Source organism: Stylophora pistillata, chromosome 10 (genome assembly GCF_964205215.1).
Source record: "Stylophora pistillata chromosome 10, jaStyPist1.2, whole genome shotgun sequence".
Classification (NCBI taxonomy): domain Eukaryota; kingdom Metazoa; phylum Cnidaria; class Anthozoa; order Scleractinia; family Pocilloporidae; genus Stylophora; species Stylophora pistillata.
Window position 1 is genome coordinate 12698153 of NC_142528.1, and position 21395 is coordinate 12719547.

Genomic DNA, 21395 nt, shown 5'->3' on the forward strand with positions numbered 1-21395 from the left:
TTAATTATTCATGTTTATGACGTAAGGTGCGTCATGAATAATTAACCTGTCACAAATCTTTGACGAGCTTAACATGGACCACAGCATAAACTAAATTCAGATTTTCGACACCTCTGCCTTATACAAATTTAAAGTACAGTAGGAGATGTAATCAAAACAATAACTTTTTAAAATTAATTTCATGAATATGTTGTGGCAGATAAAACGAAATAGCTAAAAAAAAAAAAAATCAGTAAGAGAAGGTTAGCTCTTGGTGGCAAATTAAATACAAAAGAAAACAGTTGTCTGTGAACCAGAGCACTAATGATGCCGACTTCTTCTTAAATGTTGCAATTATTTTTTCAAAGTTGACGTTTTAACCCTTTTTATTCCATTTTCGCCGCTGGATTCGATTTTATCGACAAAATGTCACGTTAAGTCAATAGCGTTTTATGAGTACTTGCCGATCGCATCTTTTTTTTATCGTCGGCATTTTGATTTTTAGCCCATTTACTCTACCTGTCATGTTTTGGCTCCTCTGCAGTTTTAGGTGCCCTGATTAGCATAAACGGACACGAAATTAGAAACATTTTTGAAAACAGCGGAGTTTGTCTATGAAATTCTATAGATGTCAATCGGGAGTTTACTTCTCTAACAAGATTTCCAGTATTTTCGATCTATTTTTTTCCGTGCACAAAATCTCAAAGTGATCTGATTTTTTCACCAACACATTATGGATAAATTTGAAACACAAAGAAGGGGATTATTCAAGCCAACGCAATTATGCTGTATCCATCACAAATTTATTACGTGATAAAAAGTCTAAAATGGAAACAAACCTACGTCTATAAAGAAAGAGCTTGCCAAGGGCGTTTTGTTTTAGCCAGAGGAGGAAAAGATCGGAAAAATTCCGTTCGAACGCAAGAAGCACGCACATAGGTTGTCACGTGACAATCTACGACAACACGAGGATTAATAAAAAGTGACAGAGCGCAAAAAAAAAAAAAGAAGTTATTAATGGTGAACATAATGAACTACAGAACTTGCTTATCCGAATTTTTAGAACTAAGTTTCTTCATGACTATTTTCGGTATCAAGCGCTGAGTCTACTCAAGCGAACTAAGAAGCTATCTTCGATCGACCAAAAAAGCTGCAGAAGCCATCAACATGCGGCTGGTGTTTCGATCTTTCCGGTGTTCAAGGTCATCATTGCCTCAACAACTGTTGTTCGCTTCCGATTCAAGTCAAAGCAAGAGATTATTATCTCTCGAGTCAAAAACAAAACATTGCGTGCTCCGCTCAAAACACACTCCATGTCCTCGCATGATTTCCTCTGCAATTACAACCACATGGGCCGATTTTTAATTTCAAATACGGACCCAGCGGGCAGTATATTTTCTGTCGGTTTCGGTGACAATCGAGAACCAAGCCCCGTTATCTCTGTCGAGCGTGATGAGCTTTACTAATCTATAAATTTCAGGCGGATAGGCGCCTAAAGCAGAACGTGGCCGACTGAAGGAGATGAAAAGATTAGGTTGTTTCGCCTATGATTCTGGTTGCACCGCACCTTCAGGCAGATCTGAGAGGAGGAGGTGAAGGGGGCAGAAACTGGGCGGGTTCTGCATACGGCACATAAAGCCCTCTTTTTCGTTACCAGGATCCTCTCGAGCTCTCACAGGAAGAGAGAAGACCCTAGAAACGAAGTGTTCTTTTCCATTCCCTGACCTGAGCCACGCTGGATCGTCGAGTACTTTTATTATTTTTTTCCGAGAAATGTCATATCATAAATTATCAGGGAAAAAGTACTGTTTCCACCGGTTACCTTTATAAAAAGATGCAGGAATGGGTTCTTTCAAACCCGACAAAGTATATGGGAACTTCAAGTAATGGGCGTGATATTTCTTTTAAGTTGGGATTAGCTTTTAGCCTGTGGATAAATTGCACTATACGTAGTGCGACTCTAGCTTCTTGAGTGCTTGGCAAACCTTCCAAGTGCAGTCATAACTCGATTGTTGCACTCTGCACGTCAACCATTTCTTTTATAACATTGAGACTTTCAAAAATTTTTCATTTTACGTTCGTGTAGAAAAAAAAAAAGAAGCAAAACAAACTGACGTCAACATGCAACCTACGGGCAAATGGATCGAGCGTATTAGCCAATCAGAGCGCGTGCTTTTTGTAATGCCGTCAGAATAAAAGGTGTTCATTTATTTTAATTCTAATTAATTTCATTTAATGCAGTAAATGGTTTGAACCCGGGGGTAACATGTGAAGGTGTAGTCTGATCGTCCGGGTGAGTGTAGTCCTGAGAAGGACTGTTGTCGGTGGTAGTGACTGACGTTTCGACAACCTGTGCGGAAGTCATCATCAGAGTCAAGTGAATGATTGTTGTCAGTAGAATGTTCTTATTCCAGTTCGTGTGAAATGATCGGTTGGTTTTGCCGTGATGTTATTGGCTGTAAGACTCAAGTGACGTAAGTCGGTTGTGATTGGTCTGTTTCGATCTGTCGGTAAAGTTAGGTCGTTCTTTTTCGGTCGTTTGTGATGTTTATGTCGTGAATGAGTCGTTTGTATGGAGCGGGTAGTTGTTGACATCTGTTTAGGGGAGTCTGTTCTAAGTTAGTAAACCAGCTTTCCAGAGTCATTCGTTGAAAATAGTCAGTGCTGTAGGTTAGGCATTGCGCAGAGTCCCAGTCAATGTTGTGGTTGGTAAGCCGATGGTGTTCAGCAATGTGATTGCTGACATCACCTTTCCTCGTCGCCCGTCTGTGTTCAGTCAGTCTTGTTGTGAGTTTCTGCCCGTCTCACCGATGTAGGAGGCTTGGCAGTCGGAACAATTGATCTTATAAATCGTTCCCTGTCTCTTACATACATACATACTTTATTTATTCCAGAAGCAGACTATGTATACACTAAGAGGAAATGGAAAATATGCTTCCAGAAAAGGAAGTTAAGAGGTTATCCCTATGTGAAAACTCCCTAAAAAATAAGTCTAAATGAAAATAAAATACTTAGTTATAATTAAATATTTAAATACAATTTAAGCTGAGATTTAAAATGCTGAAGATTATCAGCTTCCACTATGTTTCTTGGTAATTCATTCCATAATTTAACAATCCTAATGAAGAACGAATGTTTATAGCAATTTAGTCTTGCTGGTTTGACGTAAAGTTTGTACTGATGATTTGCTCTCGTACATCTAGTTGTGGCAAAATCAAAAAAGTTTCCAAAATCTAAATGGTAAAAACCAAAAATAATTTTATAACACTCAATTAAAGATAGATAAGTTCTACGGTCTGAAAGAGTAGGCCATTTTAGCTCTTCCTCGGTTCGTCTTTGTCTTTAACGTTGGTTAGTAACTGACGTAGTGTGGTGACGGGTTTGTGGGCGACGCGGATATTGAAGGGTAGTAAGATGCGCGAGATGTTTTCAGACATGCCTTTTATGTACGGTATGGTTGCTGTAGTCGTAGGGGTTGCGGTGTCGTTTGTTTCGGTAGTGGTAGTGGGTCGGTGAGTGTTTCCTCGGATGAAGTCGTTGTTGTAGTTGCTCTTTGTAAAAACACGGTGAAGGTATTTGTTCTCGTCGGATAAGCTGTCTGTCGAGTCGCATACTAGTTGTGCGCGTCGTGTTAGAGTTCTGATAGTTGTGGCTTTGTGTGATGTAGGGTTGTAGGATGACTCGTCTAGTAATCTGTTGGTGTGTGTCGGTTTCCTGTAAACTGTCGTCCGTAATGAGTTGTCGTTGTGGCTTACCAGGCAGTCTAGAAAAGGAAGTTTGCCATTTTCTTCGACTTCTCTGGTAAACTGTATGTCAGTGTTTTGTTCATTAAGGTGGTGGTGGAATGCGTCAATTTCGTCGTGTCGAACGGCGGTGAAGGTGTCGTCAACGTAACGTAACCAAAGCGGTATCGTTTGTCGGCAAGTCGAAAGGGCGCGTTCCTCGATGTTCTGCATCACAATTTCTGCTATAACAACAGAATGCCTAACCTACAGCACTGACTGACTATTTTCAACGACTGACTCTGGAAAGCTGGTTTACTAACTTAGAACAGACTCCCCTAAACAGATGTCAACAACTACCCGCTCCATACAAACGACTCATTCACGACATAAACATCACAAACGACCGAAAAAGAACGACCTAACTTTACCGACAGATCGAAACAGACCAATCACAACCGACTTACGTCACTTGAGTCTTACAGCCAATAACATCACGGCAAAACCAACCGATCATTTCACACGAACTGGAATAAGAACATTCTACTGACAACAATCATTCACTTGACTCTGATGATGACTTCCGCACAGGTTGTCGAAACGTCAGTCACTACCACCGACAACAGTCCTTCTCAGGACTACACTCACCCGGACGATCAGACTACACCTTCACATAATTTCATTTATTAGATTCGCCGACAGGCAGGGACACCACAACAGCTTGCCCCAATTACTGCGGGCCCAGTAAACCCACCCATCCCGCCCCAGGGGAGGACATCCACCACACAGTAATCTCGTGCGAGGGAAATTAACGTCTCCTACCCCTAACCCTGCAGGAGACGGGGCCTACGGTGTATTCGTCCTTACGAGAAGACTAGAATGTCTATTCATTTCTTGTAGCAAATTCTCCTCAGTTATTTTAAGACCATCAGTATTGGTCCGGCCGGGGCTCGAACCCTCGACCTCCCGTATAACACAATCCGGCGCTCTAACCAATTGAGCTACCGGGGGGCGATTTTCGGTACACAGTCATGACGATCTATCCTAGCATTAACCTGATATAGCCCTAATATGAAAGACTCTATAATGTCCACTGTATCTACACCACGATAGTTTTTAAAATCATCCTTATCCATCATATCTTTTCCATATGTTCGCATTGGTGCGAGAAGTTGAAACACATTACGCTTTCAAGAAAGAAAAAAAAAACTGTCCGTCGTCATCTGTGGTAATTCAGATCTGAGTTTTAATTAGTTTTGCCTGACAACGCTCTTTGATTTATCCAAAAAACTCTCTTCATCTCATATCGACCAGAAACACAAATACGACTAACTGCAAATTTCACTCGCGTTTTCCAGCGCCTGACGAGTTCGTTTGCATGCCGAGAAAACGTATGCATTTATTTTTCAGACGATCAATTTACTTCGACTCAACGTTCGATTTAAATCTATCTTTTCTATGTTTTAATCTGCATAGGGCAATTTAGCCCATCTCGGCAGACATACCAACCCACCCTATCCCAGGGAAGAACATCCACCACACAGTAATCTCATGCGTGGGAAATTAACGTCACCTACCCCTAACCCTGCAGGAGACGGGGCCTACGGTTTATTCGGCCTTATCCGAGAAGACTAGAATATCTATCCTTTTCTTAATATTATAGAAAGGAAACACATTCTCCTCAGTTATTTTGAGACCCTGAGTGTTGGTCCGGGGTGAATCCTCGACCTCCCGTACAACAGTCCGGCGCTCTACCAATTGAGCTAACCAGGAAGCGGTCGAAAACTACGAAATACAGCGTTACTGAGGATCAAAGCTTCAAAACACCTGTATTCTGTCATTACCCCAATCTGCAACAATGATATTTCCCTGTTTCGTAACAGCTACTCCTTCTGGTCTCTTAAACTGCCCTCTCTTGCTACCTTCGCTTCCGAATCGGGTCATAAACGAGCCGTCCTCGTTGAACATTTGAATACGATGATTGTACGAGTCGCTAACGATAATGTGATCGTCGGCGTCCGTTACAACTCCGGTGGGCCAGTTAAGTTCGCCGTCGGCTTTCCCGCTTTTTCCGAACTTAAAAAGAAACTGGCCCTTCGAGCCGAACACCTGCACCCGATCGTTTCCGAAGTCGGTGATGATCACATGTCCTTTACTGTTCACAGCCACAGCCGAAGGACAGTTGAACTGCCCTCTGCCGTCACCAAGACTGCCAAACGTGAACAGTACTTGACCTTTCTCGTTAAAAACTACCACACGAGCTTTACCACGGTCTACGACGAAGATACGGCCTTGGTTGTCAACAGTCACTCCGTACGGCTGATAAAGGCGCTCTCCCTCCATCGTTTCTTTGCCAAACTTCTTAATAAACTTGCCGTCTTTTGTAAAAATCTACAAAGAAATCGAGTAGTACTTGATCAGTCCGGCCACCTCGACAAGGTACTGAATTTGTCATGACAAAAATTTCTCCGATTATCGTGTGTTTTCTCGCTAATCACCTGAAACTCTTGTAATGAGAAGGCTATTATTTTACGTTTAATCACCGAAATGGACCCACTAAAATAAAACTTTTCTTGATACTAAATTAACTACAGGTAAGTGTTTCGCAAAGAGAGCTGATCGCGTCAATAACGACGTGTTTGAAAATTGAATTGAAATTGTCTTCCTAAGGACACGAAAAGCGCTCTGCAACGCTTTCTACCTGGATTCTGTTGTTCATGGTGTCCGCTACAACAATGTCCCCCTCGGTGGTCACAGCCACACCGCTGGGAAACTGGAAATGACCGTCTCTACTTCCCGGTGCGCCAAAGAGGAACCGGAAGTTTCCATCCATGTCAAAAACCTACCACACAAACACAGGGAATAGACATACCAGGATAAATCTACCCAAATAAATACGCGTTATTGAGCGAGCATGAGCTTAAGACGGCTGCATTCTGACGATACTCTAATTACTATACTAAAAAAAAACCTGTCAAAATAATTTTGAATAACTAACAAACCTGTCAAATAAAAATTCTTCAACAATCCGTTTAACGCCACCGACTAAATAACCAGTGCTGCATTCTTCCATGTCCAGTTTAAAAGCAATTTATCAACTGAACACTAAGTTTGTCAAAAAGTAGAATTAAAGACTTATCAATGAAACCTTTAACCCTAAGTGTGATCTGCAGCTAATTTCTCCTTACAAGATCACCCCTGATTCAAGCATTAAGGTCATGAGAGTTTCAGAAATGATCGTCAACTAGAGGAGTTCTTAATTGACCGTGAAACAAAATCCCCTTGTCACTACCATAGGAAATGTATTAGAGAACAGTATGGAGAGCATGCACAATGTTAGGGTGTAAGTTTTTAGGAATAAACTTCATTTAGCCTAAGTGAAAGATGACTCTGTATCCAACCATACATGTTCCAATGTCTAGATTTTAGGATTTTTCAGGTCAAATTTAAGAATTTTTTGTTTTTAATTGAAGCTCATTCGCTGCCTGAGTGGGGCAACTACCTAAACAACCATTGGATAACACAGAATACTTCGCGATCTAAAACGCAAGTACTATAACACCTAAAGATTCAGTCATATTTGCTTTTTGTGCTCCTCAATGTGCTTTACTTACTTGGAGACGATGATTTCGCGAGTCACTGACGATAACATTACCATCTTGACTCACTGCCACCCCCTGGGGATCTCCTAACCTTCCAAACTTGGACCCACTCCCCGCGATCGCTCTCTTGGCGCTCCGAACACGAGGCCTGATATCACCGATATTTATGTCTTGCGGAAACCCTTCCACGACTTGTCCACGAATGAACACAGAAAATGAGAAAATTCCATTGAAGAAAGGATGGTATGCAGAGAATGACTGACCATCAGCTGGGAACGAAACAAAATGAAAAAAATTACTACATTCAATTTCCTTAGATGAAGTATACACCTTTTATTACACGACTCGGGCAGTCAGAGGGCCCATAACTAAAATTAACCAATCAAAATGCTCTATTGCCGGTCCAATATTCTCCAGTATTGGACCGGGTACTGTCCCGAATGGTCCCGAATGATACCGCACTTGTATCCCTTTGAACTTCAGTCGTATAATAAATCTCTTATTAACCAAGCTTGCTCGGGACCGTACTGGAAGAATATCGGCCCTCGGTCTTTTTTGTACGGACCTCGCTGCGCTCGGTCCGTACTGTCAAGACCTCGGGCCGATATTTTCCCAGTACGGCCCTCGCGCTTGGTTAATAAGATATATTTATTATCAAATTTCAAACTTCGAACGTTGTGTTCTGATTGGCTCACTTAGCTCCAGTTATCAGTTCATATACCGAGTCACTTCATATGGAAAATGATTTACTGAACTGTTGCTAACTAGATTTACTTTTGGTTGCATGGAAACAAACACTTCTCCCGTGCATTGTGGATCATTTAATTTAATAAAACAATTATTCTATTAGCGCTGCTTGGATACGAGATCGGTTATAGCCAACTCAACGCTACGCACCTCGATAGCTATTTACCATCTTATATCCAACGCTTATTTATGGAATAATTGTTATTAACCGAGTTCGAGGTTCGTAGTCTAAGTCACGGACCGAGTTTTTCCGCTCGTATTCATGAACCAAGCGTAGCGTATAGGAGCCGTGAATCAAGAACAACAAAAAAGATATTCAAATCAGCAAGAAAGGATTGGATTACAGCCGTCGTCGTCGAATTGAAGGAGTTGATGACACGATTTTCTCTCTTCGGGTTATTAAACACATATTAGTTGTTCTCTAGGTAAATATTATCCATGACAGCTGAAAATAGGGTCGCGCTATAGCTGAGCAAAATAAATTATACTATGGTAAAATTCACTGCAATCCAGTTGCAGAATATTTCGTAAATCATTTTAAAGCTGGACCTGAAGAAAAATTGAAGATTAGTAAAATGAAGACAGGTTGTTTCTGACAGAACTAAATTTCATTATTTTAAACACTCGTTAATAATCATTTAAAATCTCAAACCATTGTTTCTTAACCTGAAAAAGGAAATACGGTTCGGGTAAAATATACGAAAGTAACTAGTCTTAACGTGAGTGCTATTAGAGTTTTCCTTTTAAAGAAGCTGTCATATGATGTTGTGAGATAAGTTTTGTGACGATCGAAACTACCATTTGATTTGAAGGGGACTGGAAAATATCAGCTCAGCAAGATAGGAAAATGAAATACAAAAGAGGCAACAACAATAACAAAAACAGATTTAAACAGATTGAACGCAGTGGACGAAAAATCCTTGAGCCTCTTTTTAGATAAATAACAGCTTACCTTGATGAATTGTTTCGGGTGGTAATAACACGCCATTGGGGTCTCTTAACTCCACAGAGAGGGGCACCTCCCTCGTAGCATTTTCCTCGCTATAGCCGTTCGTTCTTCCATTCATTTTTGGAGCCTCCTCTATGTCTTCCAGTACTAAGTGCGGTCCGCTAGTTTTAAGAATTCCCAAAGAATGAGCGACCACAGTCTCTGCTTCCTTAGTGTTTACTTCGTATTTAAGCTCGGAGTTTTCGTGTGGTTTACAGTCCAGTTGCGTGTTATTCAGTTCCGTCAGCCTTTCAGTTATGAGAGTTTTTAGCGACAGTAGTTCCACTTCGTTCGCGTATTTTAAAACCTGCTCCGAAAAATCACAACCTGTCTTGAATTTCGTGTATTCATCTTGGAGCTGGTCTTTTTGGCGTTTTAAAATGGGTGACTTTGCGTTATAAATTTTGTCCGCTTCCATCAGTAATTTTCTTTCTTTTTCTTTTAGTACTTTAATCTGATGTAAAGTGGCCTCCCGAATTTCAGCCTTCACTGCCGCTAGTCTCCCACGAAGGGTGTCAGAAATACCTTGGATTTCCTTGATAGACTTTTCCAAAAACGGAATGTTCGCCGAGCACTCCTCAAACAAATTCTCCATGATAGCCTTCTGTTTTTGTATCTTTTTGGAGTCTTTAATGTAGTCGTATTTATGTTGTCGATGTTCAATTAACACGCAGTCGCGGCACACAGCTTCATTGCAAGTCTCGCAATAATATTTCAAGGGTTCGCTGTGATGTATCCTACAGAAAGCCGGACGGTGCAAATCCTCACCGGTTTTACTGGCAAGAAGCTCGGAAATTGTCAAAATCCTATGTTCTTTCGTCTGGCGAATCCTCTTGTGAACGTTGTAGCAATTCAGGCAAAGAAACTCGCCGCAGTCCACGCATCGAGAGGTTGCCGGAGAGTTTAGCGAGTCGCAGTTCGAGCACGGAACAGGTTCTCTGTCGCTCGAGTTTATCAAAGCAATATCCAACATATTATCTAGAAAGAAATTTGTCGGTAGGTCTTCCAATTCTTCCTTTGAAATTTTAGCATCCGTTTCGCAAAGCGGACAAACTAGAAACTCGCTCGGAGCGAGTTTTTCTGCAAAGCCTTGGATACAAACTTGGCAAAACGAGTGCAAGCAAGGTAAAAGTTTCGGTGTTCGAATTAATCTCCTGCAAAGTCGACAGTTTAGATGCCTTGATATGTCTTCCACGATGACTCCGGCAATTATCGAAGACTGGGCCATTCTCACAGAGTGCTGTCAATAAACGACTTTTCTTGGCAGTCGCGTTAAAAATTTTCCCTCTCCAGAATCCGTTTCAAAAAGTGAAACCGGACTCGTTTTATGTTTTGACTTTCAAACGAAGTCTTGTTAGCCTAGCAACAGGATAGCAACCGGCAGAATTTGATAACGCAACTCGTTAAATATTCCACACAAAAGAAAGATAAGAACTCGGCCGATATCAATAAATTATGACATTTTTGCGAGCCCCTTTTCGCGGCCGACGTAGATATTTTGAGCAAATACCCAAAAATCATCCCCTTAACAGATTTCCTTGCTAGATCTAACGCCTCGTTAGTATTTCACACTTATAGTTTCTTATTTTGAAGACAAACGGACTCTTCAACTATCGAATATCGATTTTACCACCTACGGCCATATGTTGCCCTACAACAGCTTCGCTCCAAATTGAATATGACAAATAAGAAGAGACCATTAAGTCATTTGCATTTATTTGAGTATTCGTTTGCTGTGATGTCAATGTGGATGGGAGAGTCTTCTTCCTTCAGAGACGGAAATTAAAATCATCCTGTCAGTGTAACGCGAGAAAACGGGAAAAATTTCGACTATGGCGCCAGAAATTCGATTTTTTCAAGGCCATTATTCGTTTAGTTTGAGCCAACTGAATCTCTTTTATTGAATATTGAAGTGTCAAAAGGTTTTGTATTATACATATTGGCTCAGTGCTTTTGTTTATCCGTTTCAGCTGTCCGTCAAACACGTCTGTGTTTGTGTCAGAAGGACAGGTGAGTAATACTGCCACCAAACCCAGGCCCACCTCTTCCCAAGGGCTTCTGGGCTTGCAACATGGTGGCGCGATAGAAATTTGAAAACCGAGCTGGTCCTGTGAACGGGATTGCTACGAAATTGGGCACTCTTAGATCAGAGTTCATACCTTTTAAGCCACGGGAAAAAAAGGAGACGAAATGAGCATCAAAACAAGGAACTAAGAGAAAGCTTTCGCATATCCTTAACTTTTGTTAGAGGTAAGGCGGAGCCTGACATAACACGTACACAAGAGAATATCAAGTTCATATTCTCTTGACGTAAATTAGAGTGCTCTTCGATCGAGTGTCGTAACTGACCAAAGCCAAAGTAATTACCACAGCCGAGGAAGGTGGGGAGGAAAACATCTTAAAGAGACAATGAGAACTCAAACTGTCCCCATTTATCTCTCTCATTATGCTGAAGCAAGAAAGATTCCAGTCCAGAATGAGATTTCCACATTATTTTATTTTACATTAACTTACAACTATTCAATACACGCTCTCAAAGCTTTGTAAAGGGCGTAAACATAGTAACTTTTTCCGGCGAAAAAAAAAAAAAAAAAAAAAAAAAACACCCGAGACTGTTTCGACAAAATGAGGATAAAAAAACATCGCACGATAGCCGGAAACAAATTCCCAAAATGTACTTGTACAATTTCGGTTAAGACCGCCAAAAGAAACTAAAAGACCAACCAAAACAGAAGTATAAAAACATCTTTCACTCTTGATTTTTCATCTATGGCGTCGGCGGTCTCTGTCACGCGATCTCGAACGTTTGTCACGCGATCTTGACCTTCGGTCCCTGTCACGTGATCTTGACCGTGACCGTCTGCGTCTGTGTCGTTTTTCTCTCGTTTCGCCCTCGTAATCATCTTTGTCGCTGTAATGGTGTTTACTGCCAGTCGACCTGGAATAAAATTAGAGTAATTTTTAACTAACATAGCGCATAACCATTCAAAATCGGCTCAACTTCTAGAAGTCCCGCAAAAAACAAAACAAAACAAAACAAAAATCTAACTTAATTAAAGCTCATATTTACCTCCTTTCTAGAAGCTGCAACTCCAGTCCTTGCAAACAATCCTGTAACGACTGAACGAGGACCTGTTACAAAACCACGGTAGGCATCAGTTTACTTTTTATTTTGTCACGCTACTTTTAATAAGTTAAGAGCAGACGATAATGAGTAGAACTCATGGACAGTGACAACTAAATCTTGTTACCAGACATATCTGAGCAGTTTCGTCGTGATATTATTGGCTGTAAGACTCACAGAGCGAGAGTTTGCCGTGATTAATCAGTTTCGATTCGTTGTTAGAGTTTAACTCGTTCTGTTCGGTTCGTTTTCTATGTTACTGTCCCAAAGATCGACAAAGAAGACGTTCGCAAACTGTAAGATTTACCTGGCATCTCTCTTCTGCTGCTGTTGGAGATTGTTTAATAAGCGAGATCGCTCCTACTAATGTTTCAATTCCACTCTCGTAGTCGCCTATTAGGAAACGAAAAAAACAGTACCTTTACCTTAAAATCATCGACTCGTAAATACAATATCACAGCTTCAGTAACACTGACTGGAATTCCCTGACAACTGTACCTATCATAATAAAATTGTGCGAAATAAACATTACAAAAAAAAAAAAAAAAAACAACCCGTTTTGAACAAGAAAACTGAGAGCGGTTCCCTCTTGGAGATCCTAGTCAATTTCTTCATTCAAAAGTTTTCCCCCGATAAGTCCCTTTATTCAAGTTAGCTCATTATTGTCATTATTTTTACCATAGAAAAATCCTTGATTCTTTCTGTCTGAGCAGATTAACAGTCGAGAAAAATGATTTTCATTAAGATAATGTGTCGGCTGGTATAGTGAAGTTTTACTTTCTAGATACATTACAAGTCTGATCTTCACACGTTTTTCAGTATTTTTAAAGTTTACGATTTATGAAGAAAAACAATGATGAAGATAACTTTTTTAAAAAAAATAATTAACGCAATTCACCGGCATTCGCGTCGGACATAGCTCGTTTGATAGCAGTGCTTGCAAGCATTTGATTTCTCTTCATGGACTCACTGAACTCATCACCTACAAAAAACATAACACCAAAATATATAAGATGGCATCACAATTATGGCGAGTCTACAAAAATTATTCCTACAGATGACTAGTTTGGCATTTTGTTTAAGGGTTAACAAGTTGCATACCTGGCCTTGGCATAAATTGTGCTGCACTCACGCCCGGAGTTCCAGCTGCCAAGAACGTCTCTGGCTAGAATAAATAATTAAAAACGAAAGTAGGTTACCACCAGATACAAGTGAACGTTTATCACTCAACACACGTCCCTGGGAGAGAAAGTGCACGTCTTGTGATGTGTAGAGCTGTACAGAATCACAGATATTTTACTCGTGTCTGATGAAATGAAGCTCACCGGTGGCCCTTCGGGAAAGAATGCTGGATTCACATGTGGTGCAACAGGAGCTTTGGGGAGTCCTGGGACCATACCTGTAATTCAACGAAAAAAGGGTTCAGCCTTAAACCTCTTAAAGTGACTTGCTTCTAATTTCTCTTTGCGATAGATTTACACTTTAAGGTTATAAGATTAAAGGAAATTATCACCCACTCAAGGCTGTGCTCTAAGGAAAATTGAATGGAGCCCAGTGCTCTGAAATTGTGAAATCCAGGGTGCCCAAAATATGCTTTTGATAAAAAGAAACTAAAATTCCCGAGTCGCCCAAGAGCAAAAGTAAGGCATCAGGGGCCACCAGGTACGGCTAGACCACAGCCTTGCCACTGAAGAAACTCTTGATTGTTAAAAAATTCTCCCTGTCAATACCTAGGCAAATGTATAGAGACGAGTATGGAGAATGTTTATACTGATGTTAGAGTGTAAAGGGTTGTGGACAAATTTTGCAACCTTGCACGTCACAGTTTCAAAACAAATACTTTGACTTCCTCGGTTATATAAGAAGTTTTAAAAGGTGTCAGAACCAACAGCTAAGTTTCAGGAAACAAAGAAACGAATGACTAAATGAAGAAAGGAAGGATGAAAGCGAGGGAAGATAAAATATATACATACCTGCAGCTCGATGATCTACCATTGGACCGGCTCCTGGTGGAGGGGGTTGCTAAGGAACAGGACAATAACGTTAACTGCTGCTTGAATTTCTACAAAAGATGCTACTCCACAGGGCATACTTTAAACAATGATAGAATATACATGATTTTCTTAAAAATAAGGAAAACTAAGCAAAGCACAACTCATGACTGAAGTAATCTTGCTGCATACAAATACATCAAAGCAAATGAAAAGAGGTACCTTTGGGGGGCGATGCTTACACAATAGACACATGAAAAGAAATACCTTTTTGCTTAATACGCGCATGAAAAGAAGAACCTTTTGGAGACAATGCTTACTTAATAGGGGCAGCTTTGTTGATTTTCTCTAGCCCCATTTTTTAACAGCAAATTTGATTTTCCAAGTGTAACGAAAATGAAAGGAGTCTCCCTTTGACATTTGTTCTGTCAGCCTGATATTGCTGTACAAAATCATCAGTTTCTCAGAGTTAATTCCCAGTTCTACAAACCAATCAGCAATCAGAGAGGAAATGAATGGGTAGGGTAAATTACAAATCAGAGGGAACTTAATTCAGGCAGGATTGGGAGGAGGGCAGGGGGGGCAGGGGGAAGGAGGGAGGCACTTATGGGGCTCAATGAGGATGACAAATATGTTTTGTAATGCTTGGAGATTTTCCTGATTTTTTTCAAATTCTGCAAGCCTCACCTGAGGAACATGCATCTGAGGTGGCATTGGACCAAGAGGTTTTTCCACTTGGGGAGGCTGCATCATTGGATTGTAAACAGGGGGATGCTCTCCATAAAAAGGTGGCATTCCAGGAGTAGGATGCCTCGGCATTGCCATTGGTCCGTGTCCTGTAACACAATATATAACAAAGAAATGCTTCAGTTCGGAATGAAGAAAAGCTTGTTTGCTTTGCACTTGTGGTAGTGCCATGGAAAAATTTTTTCCTCCCTCTAATTGAGTGTTGCAATTACCATGGTTTTCATTTACAGAATAAAAAAAAAAAAAAAAAAAAAAATGTGCACTAACATTTGGCACCTTTGAATACAGATACCAGAGCCAGTGATTCATCTCAGTGCACAGCTGTGGTTGACAAGACACCAAGTTTTTTATTCTTATCATTGCAACCTTCATATTATTGATGAAATGGGACAAACATCAAGGCTGCAAATAACTAATGGGCAGTCGCCGGTCACGTTGTCCGGTCAAACATGCTTTTACACGGACACTTTTTGGCCGGTCAAATTTTAAAAGTCGGAACTCTTGCGATAGTGAACCAAAATTGCACAATAATCCTTTTACAACTAAAAAACAACTGAGTCCAAGTCGGTCTGGCAATAAAAATTACAAGTCAATAATTTTACTACTCTTTACTGTAGAAGCAGCCTCGCATTGAGTACGTGGAACGGTTACGCAAGATACAACCGCAATTGTCCGTTTTACTTTACATCTGGCAAAATCACTTATAATTAAATATTACACTCAGAGCCCTTCTTTTTTAAAGTTAGAGTTGTGAACTTTTGTTAGAGTAAAAGAGTGGTCGGATTCTCCAGGTTTTAGGCCTTTTGCTTGCTTTTTGCACTTTGCAACAAATGCTACTTTAAAGTATTCTCGATGCAGCAAGATTATTCTTCGTGAGGGTGCTTTCCGATCATTCAATCAATCAAACAATCAATCACTTTATTTAAGAGTAAACGATGGTATTTAGCCAAAGGTAAAACCCTCTACTTACTGGGAACACTTAAATAAAGTAAATAAAATAACGGAAGACACGATGATTTGCGGTCGCTACAGGACTTGATGACATTGAGGAAATTTGCGACTGCCGGGAATTTCTCGACCACCAATTTGTGTACTTTTATACTATTTTTTTTTTCTTTTGGAAACATGACCGTGTCCCTTGTGATTATCAAACAGTTAAAAATTAAATGAATAAAGGCTGATAGTTTCGAAAGAAACTGTTTGGGGCTGCGTCGGTGGGAGTAACGAAATAATTTGGATATATCAACAAAGTTGAAATGGTAAATTGGCCACCGTAATGATTACAAAAGCTGACGTTTCGAGCGTTAGCCCTTCGTCGGAGCGAATGAAAAAATTAAAAATTAAAATTTCTTTGAACGAGTCGGTTAAGGATTGAACAAGATGTCCGGCAAACCAAGGATTTGTCCGGTCAGTACCCAATTTGGACCGGACATTGTCCATTGACCGGCCGTTATTTGCAGCCCTGAACATAGAATTAAACACAAACGAACATTCTTCTCACCCATCCAGGGAGCTCCACGGCCCATATCTCCAGGTGGTGGTCCATGTTCAAAACCTCTTCCCATTCCTGGGCGCACAGGGAATCCACCCCGGCCTCTAAAACCTCCACGGTTGTAACCAAACCCTCTGCCACCTTGTTGATGTTGATGTTGATGTTGATGTTGATATCCTTGGTTTTCCTGTTCACCATGGCCACCTCCTCCACTACCAGGATTATCTGCAAAATTCACAGAGAGTGCTACTGAATCAACATCCCAGTATTGTCCCTTTAGCTCTAAAGATCTGATTGTTAATCCTTCCCTCAAGCTGCTACAGATTGTTTTGTACATAGGTGACTAGAATTTAATGTTAGATCAAGCTAACAACTTCTACATGATAAGTCTGAGTATTCTCATTGCCTGTTTGCAGGAAAATGTATGGATATTCAAGGCTGTGTTCTAAGGAAAATTGAATGGAGCCCAGTGCTCTGAAACTGTGAAATCCAGGGTGCCCAGCATATGCTTTGTACGAAAAAACTAAAATTTCTGAGTCACCCAAGCGCAAAAGTAAGGTGCCAGGGGCCACTGGGCGCTGCTGGAGCATAGCCTTGATATTATAGGGAGAAGCAACATGTTAATCACTTCTGGGAGTGTGACTATCTGAGTGAGGTAGGCAAGTAGGTAAAGTCTACACTCAAACCTGGTGGCCCATTCAGCCAAAGCTCAGACTGGTTCCCTTGGCAACCCTCCCTGGATGGGATGCCAATACATCCAAAGTTACCCACCACCCCTGGATTTCATCAGGCCACCCTGACAAGTCACCAGAACCATTTATATTCCTAGATAGGGAGGGGCACTGCAAAAGTACAGTATTTTCCCCAAGAATACAGGTGAGGGTGGTCCTGGAAAGAACTACTGGTACTCAGGGCAACAGACTGAGTGGGCCTTACTGTTGGAGTCCCATAACAAGCCCCCCCCCCCCCATCTAAAAGAATGTCAAATAAAATTGTTATGCTGCTTCTTACTTTTCCTTGATTGAGCTTCAAACTGTTGCAAGAACTGTTTTGTTGCTGGCGTGACAACTGGACATTGTCCGTGAATCTCCCTTCACAAACAAAAAACAAGAACACAAAACAATTTGTTTGTAAGCACATTAGGTCATATTCACATGCATTTTATAAGAATATTCTTTCCCTGACCAGGGAGTTCCACATGAAATTGCACACAAAAACCAAAATTGTGCAAATTGCAAAACCGCGAATGTCATATCAGTTTTCAAGTGCAATGTAATGCAGATTTCACGCACGAGGTAATGGTTTTTCCTTGAATAGCACACTTAATAAAAATAAGAAAAAAAAAGAACGCAGCAATTTGACAACAGTTGCTATGTATATGAAGAAGCGAAACAACATCACTCAGCCTTATTTTCAACTCAATTCCCTGCTAAATACCTCGCTTCATTAACCAATTAGAATTATTATTACTATCCTTGTCCACTTTTCTAACACAATACAGAATGGAATGACAGTCTTTAGAAAAAAAAATGCACAATGACGAAGATTGGCAAATTATATTAAACATATTCTTACATTTTGGGCAGTTTTTCTGTAACAAGTACAGCTGACGTCTCCGAGCCAAGCTCAATCATAGCAAACCTGAAAGTTGGGGAAAAGGTATTTATCAGTACTTTCAATCTTTGTCAAACGTTAACCCTTCATTCTCAGGATCAACTAGGTCTCTGCTATCAATTTCCTTAAAAATCATCTGGGAGAATTTGTTGCTGTTTAAAGAAGCCACCCATCTTCCTATAAGTTTGTGGTTATCCTGTAATCTGCTTGCCAAAATGCAAAGTTAATGAGAAAATACAATTGAATCACCCTTGCGTAGTTAAGGATTTAAGCTGATAATGAAAAATGAAACAGGTGTATATGCTTGTTCCTGCAGCTTTCTGACGAAAGGGAATTTGTGAGGACAAATTAATTGAAATGTTAAAGGGGTGTAAGGATAAATGAAGATGATGCAGCAGATTAGCTTTAATAATTGAGAGGGTGGGAAAAAAATGTCCATAGTCCAAAATCATGAGCAAAAAACATTGATTTGAATGCACATTTTAAACCCATCATTGTATTTAACACAATTTTTATAAATACTCACTTGTAATTGCACCAAGCACTCTGGCAAATGCCTGCTTTTGTTCAATGCCAAACAATTACATGCATATGGTTTTGATTAAGCTTTTGTTTATTTCATCTGCTGTCATTAAAAAGTTCAAACAATATAGAAGAGTTCAACAAAAAGCTGTTAAATCTATGCAAGCCTCATTTCGAGATAAAACAATTTGAATTCTCTGAAACATTCATATTTTGATAAGAGAGTAGAGAAATGCCTTTTTAAGCACAAAAAACTTATTTCTCTGTCAAGCAATTTGTCGCCTTTTTTTTTAACAAAAAAAGGTTATGTCCTTCCTCAGGAGAATTTTTGCCAATGTGAATACTCTTAGCTTGTTCATGATTAAAACTTGTTCTTGTCAATAATACTCAAGGTTTTTGAACAGGCCGACACTCTTTCAACAAAAGAATCCCATAATAAAAGAAAAGAGAGCTCGAAAAGTAATTAATTTGAGGCTTCAAGCACCAAGAAAGGGGATCCACAGAAACACATTTAAAAATTCTGAGATGATGAAGAGCCAAGTTTATCGAGAAATTCTATTGCTGTACCAATAGTGCATGATGCAAGTTGTAATCTGACCAGTAAAACACAATAGCAGATTGAATCGCAAAAATTCAATTTAGTTTATCAAAAAAAATTTTTCAGTTCACAAGGATTCATAATTTTGGTTACATCCATCACAGTGTAGAAAGTGGTCAAATTGTTGGAAAATTTTTGAAAACTTGGAAATTTATTTTACACAAAGCCCTATACACATACATATACACTAGTATTTACAAACACAAAAAATACATAGTTTGGGCAGAAGGCAATCCAACACCTCCCATTTAACAACTAAGGATACAAATAACAAATTCATAACTTTCAAATATACTAAGACTATCACAAAGGTAACATGTGCTATGCCAGCACAGCATCTAAGCAAGTGTACATATACCCATTACATTATTAGTAAATAAAAAAACTCCAAGGCAGCTGAAATTGATTGCAAGAAACTCATTGCTTTTAAGATGCATGATAAAACTGCAAGAAAAATTAACTGGAAGGTTGAATTCTGCCATGTGTCAAGGATTTTTTGAGCACCTGAAAAGTAGGTATTTGATTGACCCTTTCACTTCTTAAGAGAGAGATTGGATTACAATGGGCCATCTTTGCTTCTGTTGGGGGAGCAAAGAGCATCTATCCTATGAGTGACCAGCATTTCATTTCTCCTTAAAACATTACCCCTGAATCATAAATTAAAGACAGGAGAATAAAGAAAAGGATCACCAACTAAAGAAACTCTTAATGTAAGACAAATTCTCCTTGTTGGCACTTTAGGAAATGTATAGAAGTGTGAATATGCACACTGATGTCATAATGTAAAGGGACGAGTGGTTTATTCCAAGGCAACCAGAGGAACAGGCAGATTGTGCACAAAGACCAAAGTAGAATATTTTTCACAGGTTTAGACTGCCCTTTGAGGGAATAATAACTCTTGCATACAATTTTTTATCATGTTTTGTGTAACCACAAATTTGCATCCAGGACCCTTAATCAATTTTATATAGTAATTTGAAAGGAAACTTTGTTTTAAGTTTCCCATCTCAATATCCTTTTTCCATGTTTTGGATATTTAACAAAACTGTCACAAAATAATTATATGGAAAAATGTTCAGATGGAACATTTTATGTCTGGTGGCAAGGGAAAAAGGTTTTGTTTTCCAAGCAGTATCAACATCTCTATAATGAGAAAAAGAGAAACACTAGGGGCCATGAAAGGAGTATTTGTTAGGAAGTTTGTTTTCATAAAACAGTTAGGAGTAAGCTGTTGCAGTTACAGCAGATTGCAACTGAGCAGTATTGTATTTTGTGTTGATTGGTTGTCTGTGGTAATTGGGTTGGAAGTTACATAGCATTGTAAAAAGGTGTTGGTGTCTTGTAAAATGCAGTACAGTAAATTCATAACCAAAGTTTCAACCCTTCCAGTTTATTTAAAATTGCAGATTTATCGCAGATCAGGATGAATACCATATAAAACAATACTTTTCCTGTAGACAATTCAATCTGCTTGTAGTTTTCTGGAAGAAAAACTTTCTACTTACAATGGAAATACACCTGTACAGTTTCAAAGTCATTTTACATTAAATTTGTATTTTAGCTATACATAAATCATAATGTTCTAATTGAGCATATACAAATCCTTATGTACATATAGAAAAATACAGTCCAGTTAAATTTAAATACATTTACAAATTCGGTATTTTAGTTCTTGTTTAAACAAAGGGCAATAATAAAAATATTTATTTGCATGTTTCTCATTCTTTGTTTTCTCTATATATGGTACAGTGTTAATTTTAATCTCTCTCCTTTTCCTTTTCATTTTACAAAAAAGTTGGAGTATTTCCCTTTTATACAAATTTGTTTCAATTTTTTTTTTTTTGGACACAAGTCAATCAAATACAAGAGAGATTTTTTTGGTAACAATTATTCTCATTTGCAAATGAGTTTTCTTTGATGTAAGTTGGGTGAATTCTTCTTTCCATCCCCTTCCGTTTCCCAGAACCCACTGCTATCCATTGTCACTCAATAGCAGAAAGAGCTGTGAGTAGGTAACACAGAGTCAGTACATGATTGCAAGTGATTGCTTCCTTAGGTTGCCGATAGAGATCATGTTTGGCAGCACCATCCACCCACATTATCCCAACTTTCAAGGAGTATAACCCTGGATATCTTCAATCTTTGGGTTGGGATACTCCTGAAAAGACATGTTTTTGGTGATGGTGACTACTGTTTTGGTACCTTGAGTGAAAGCTCATCATCAGAATCATCACTCCACCCTGATCATGCCTTCCCCTACAGTTGTCAA

General features: G+C 39.5%; 2 protein-coding genes and 1 long non-coding RNA gene across 3 annotated transcripts in view; 1 reads left to right on the forward strand and 2 right to left on the reverse strand.

Annotated features, from left to right (window-relative positions):
* Nucleotides 1-2846: 2846 nt before the first annotated feature.
* On the reverse strand, nt 2847-10409 carry LOC111320574 (E3 ubiquitin-protein ligase TRIM45). Its single transcript, XM_022923232.2, has 4 exons — nt 9003-10409; nt 7316-7572; nt 6403-6543; nt 2847-6092 (listed from the first exon to the last, which is right to left on the reverse strand). The coding sequence occupies exons 1-4, from the start codon at nt 10264-10266 to the stop codon at nt 5520-5522; spliced, it is 2235 nt and encodes a 744-aa protein (XP_022778967.2). The 5' UTR covers nt 10267-10409; the 3' UTR covers nt 2847-5519.
* A 1106-nt stretch (nt 10410-11515) lies between these two features.
* LOC111320403 (cleavage and polyadenylation specificity factor subunit 6) overlaps nt 11516-21395 on the reverse strand; it is a 17750-nt gene continuing 7870 nt past the window's right edge. Inside the window, exons 6-16 of the mRNA XM_022923072.2 lie at nt 17968-18033; nt 17404-17483; nt 16402-16617; nt 14841-14989; nt 14136-14184; nt 13488-13561; nt 13264-13327; nt 13061-13144; nt 12470-12555; nt 12109-12170; nt 11516-11976 (exon numbers count right to left, since the gene is read on the reverse strand). Coding sequence (XP_022778807.1) covers nt 11802-11976; nt 12109-12170; nt 12470-12555; nt 13061-13144; nt 13264-13327; nt 13488-13561; nt 14136-14184; nt 14841-14989; nt 16402-16617; nt 17404-17483; nt 17968-18033 — 1105 coding nt within the window. The 3' untranslated portion in view covers nt 11516-11801. The remainder of the gene's footprint in view (nt 11977-12108; nt 12171-12469; nt 12556-13060; nt 13145-13263; nt 13328-13487; nt 13562-14135; nt 14185-14840; nt 14990-16401; nt 16618-17403; nt 17484-17967; nt 18034-21395) is intronic.
* Nucleotides 12054-13678, forward strand: LOC148721862 (uncharacterized). The gene is made up of 2 exons (XR_015992414.1): nt 12054-12186; nt 13246-13678. It is a non-coding gene; the product is annotated as an uncharacterized LOC148721862 (long non-coding RNA).